At 32.4% G+C, this 2,542-nt stretch overlaps 1 protein-coding gene across 1 annotated transcript; it reads left to right on the top strand.

The window, feature by feature from the left end:
• Positions 1-969: 969 nt before the first annotated feature.
• Positions 970-1,753, top strand: LOC108557430. Its single transcript, XM_017913937.1, has 3 exons — positions 970-1,081; positions 1,190-1,348; positions 1,410-1,753. Exons 1-3 carry the CDS (start codon positions 1,033-1,035, stop codon positions 1,628-1,630), a joined length of 429 nt encoding a protein of 142 aa, XP_017769426.1. The 5' UTR covers positions 970-1,032; the 3' UTR covers positions 1,631-1,753.
• The last annotated feature ends 789 nt before the right edge of the window (positions 1,754-2,542 follow it).

The raw sequence follows: 2,542 nt of genomic DNA on the forward strand, positions 1-2,542 counted from the left end.
GAAGGCTCCGGCCGTTACCCTTAGCACAATTCAAACTATTTCTAATATTTATTATTACTTACCTACGATTTAAACATTATACAAATTTATATTTTTCATCGGCCGACTGCGATTCCCCGAAAAAAAAGGTAAACCTAAAACATCCATTTTATATCCTATCCTATCATATCTTCACATTTTTATCGATGACTAATTTAAGATCAATATTTAGGCTTTCCAACGCGCCCTTAACGAGATTTCTAGCTATTACAGTTCGGCTGTAATCAACAGTTTTTGAAAAGTTGTTTTTTTTTGCGTTAAGTTACGTAAGTTCGGTTGCATACGTTTTCTTCGTCGCTTTCGAAACTCCCGCGTCTTCAACCAGCAGGCGTTGGTGGCGTCGCCGCCTATGTTTTCGTCATCATTTGCGGTGTTATGTATAACCGTTATTGTTTATATTATGTTAGCCCTTATTATTTTATACATGTTTATTTAATCATTATAAGTCATTAAGACTTAGAACAAATACCACTTATTAAAATCCCATAACTAATCATTGTGTAACGACTATTCTTAATCACTATGTTGTGAACAAACTCAAACCTAGANAAATCCCATAACTAATAATTGTGTAACGACTATTCTTATTCACTATTGTTAATCACATCTGCCTAATGACTTAATATTAGGGAAAGTCTAGTCTATCCTTCCAAATATTGTACTCCCACTATGTTAATTCTACTATAAAATAGGATGTTTATGTAATACAAAGTTAGTCTAAGAGTGAGTTTAGAAGGCAACCCAAGCTACGAGTTGAGATACTTATATTTACTAGTGTTGAAAATATATTATTGTGTTCATTGACTTTCGTCTACCTTTCACTAAAACCCTCTTCAGACTCCACCACTGCAGAAATATAAGAAGATCCACTGTGTCCAAATTCCATCCCCGGGACACGACAGCGGTCATCGTTAAGAAGCTCGATTGTTGATGATCATTCGAAAAGTTTTCCTCTTTTAAAACCATCAATTAGCCAAACTTAAAGTGGAGAAGATGAAGTATTTGTATTGTGCGTTGGTGCTTTGTGCTGTGTTCGCTACAGGTAGGTGTTAGATAAGATAATGTTTGTGTTTTGTTTACATACAACCTACTTGATATATAGTTATTAATTAAAAGTGATTCATTTATTCATTAATCGATCTGATCTTAGGTTGGTCAATTAAGTGTTGGGATTGTCGCTCGGACGCTGATCCAAAATGCTCGGATCCCTTCGACAATACAACATTCGCAATCACTGATTGCAAGCAACAGAAATTGGCGCATCTTGGTAATCTGCAGTCGACGATGTGCAGGAAGATCAGGCAAAAAAGTGAGAAATTTTTGTCTTTACGATAGTATAATTTTTTTTAACATTTCATCTTTTTTTTTAGTTCATGGTGTGTGGAGGTACATCAGAAGCTGCGCTTATCTCGGTGAACCTGGTATCCAAGGTGATGAGAGGTTTTGTTTGATGAGGACTGGCACGTATAACATATTCATGGAATACTGCACGTGCAACAGCAAGGATGGATGCAACACGGGAAGTCTGAAAGGTCTCTCCCCTTCGTTGCTCATATCCATAGTATGTTTCTTCCTATTGAAGATCGTTTGATTCCATAACGATTAGACATAAGTTTTTTTTTTTATTATCCAGTGATGTTCAAATCCGTCCAGTTTTGTATTTGAATCTTTATTCAACATGTAAATATATATACAATACGTTTTTTTTATATATATATACAAGATATTTTTTAAATAAACACAAATTCGTTTTTACTACTTTCGCATTTCAATTAAATACAACTTTTAAGTGTATTAAAAGTGAAACAAACCATCAATTTGAATGTATTTCTAGTTTAGGTTTCCTTTTTCTACTTTTCCTCTCTACATTTCACTTGAGGTTAGGTTTTAAAGCGATTGTTTAATGATGGTAGAGAAGACGCCATCTATGTACGGATAAACAAAATATTTTTGAAAACCTTGTGCATTCTCAACAATTTTTATTAACGATTTTTAAGTTACATTATTTATTGAAACAATCAAAGAATCAGTTGACCTTTAATGTGCACACAATTTCAACTAAGAAAATGTTATAATTTCGTTGAAAAAGCAATAATAATTTAACATCATCAAAACTTGAAATTGATCAAATAATTGAGGAATTTTACACACTTTACTTATGTTTTAATGAAAACTAGTAGAAGTTTTCTTGAAATTTCAATGTATTCCTAGGTTAGGTTTTAAAGCGATTGTTTAATGATGGGGGACGAGACGCCATCTTTGTACGGATAAACAAATTATTTTTGAAAACCTTGTGAGAATGCACAATTTTTATTGATTTTCTCTAAAATTAACGATTTTTAAGTTAGTAAAGTGTGTAAAATTCCTCAATTATTTGATCAATTTCAAGTTTTGATGATGTTAAATTATTGTTGCTTTTTTCAACGAAATTATAACATCTTCTTAGTTGAAATTGTGTGCACATTAAAGGTCAACTGATTCTTTGATTGTTTCAATAAAAAAT

This window comes from Nicrophorus vespilloides, unplaced genomic scaffold (assembly GCF_001412225.1).
Source record: "Nicrophorus vespilloides isolate i.1.1-1 unplaced genomic scaffold, Nicve_v1.0, whole genome shotgun sequence".
Classification (NCBI taxonomy): domain Eukaryota; kingdom Metazoa; phylum Arthropoda; class Insecta; order Coleoptera; family Silphidae; genus Nicrophorus; species Nicrophorus vespilloides.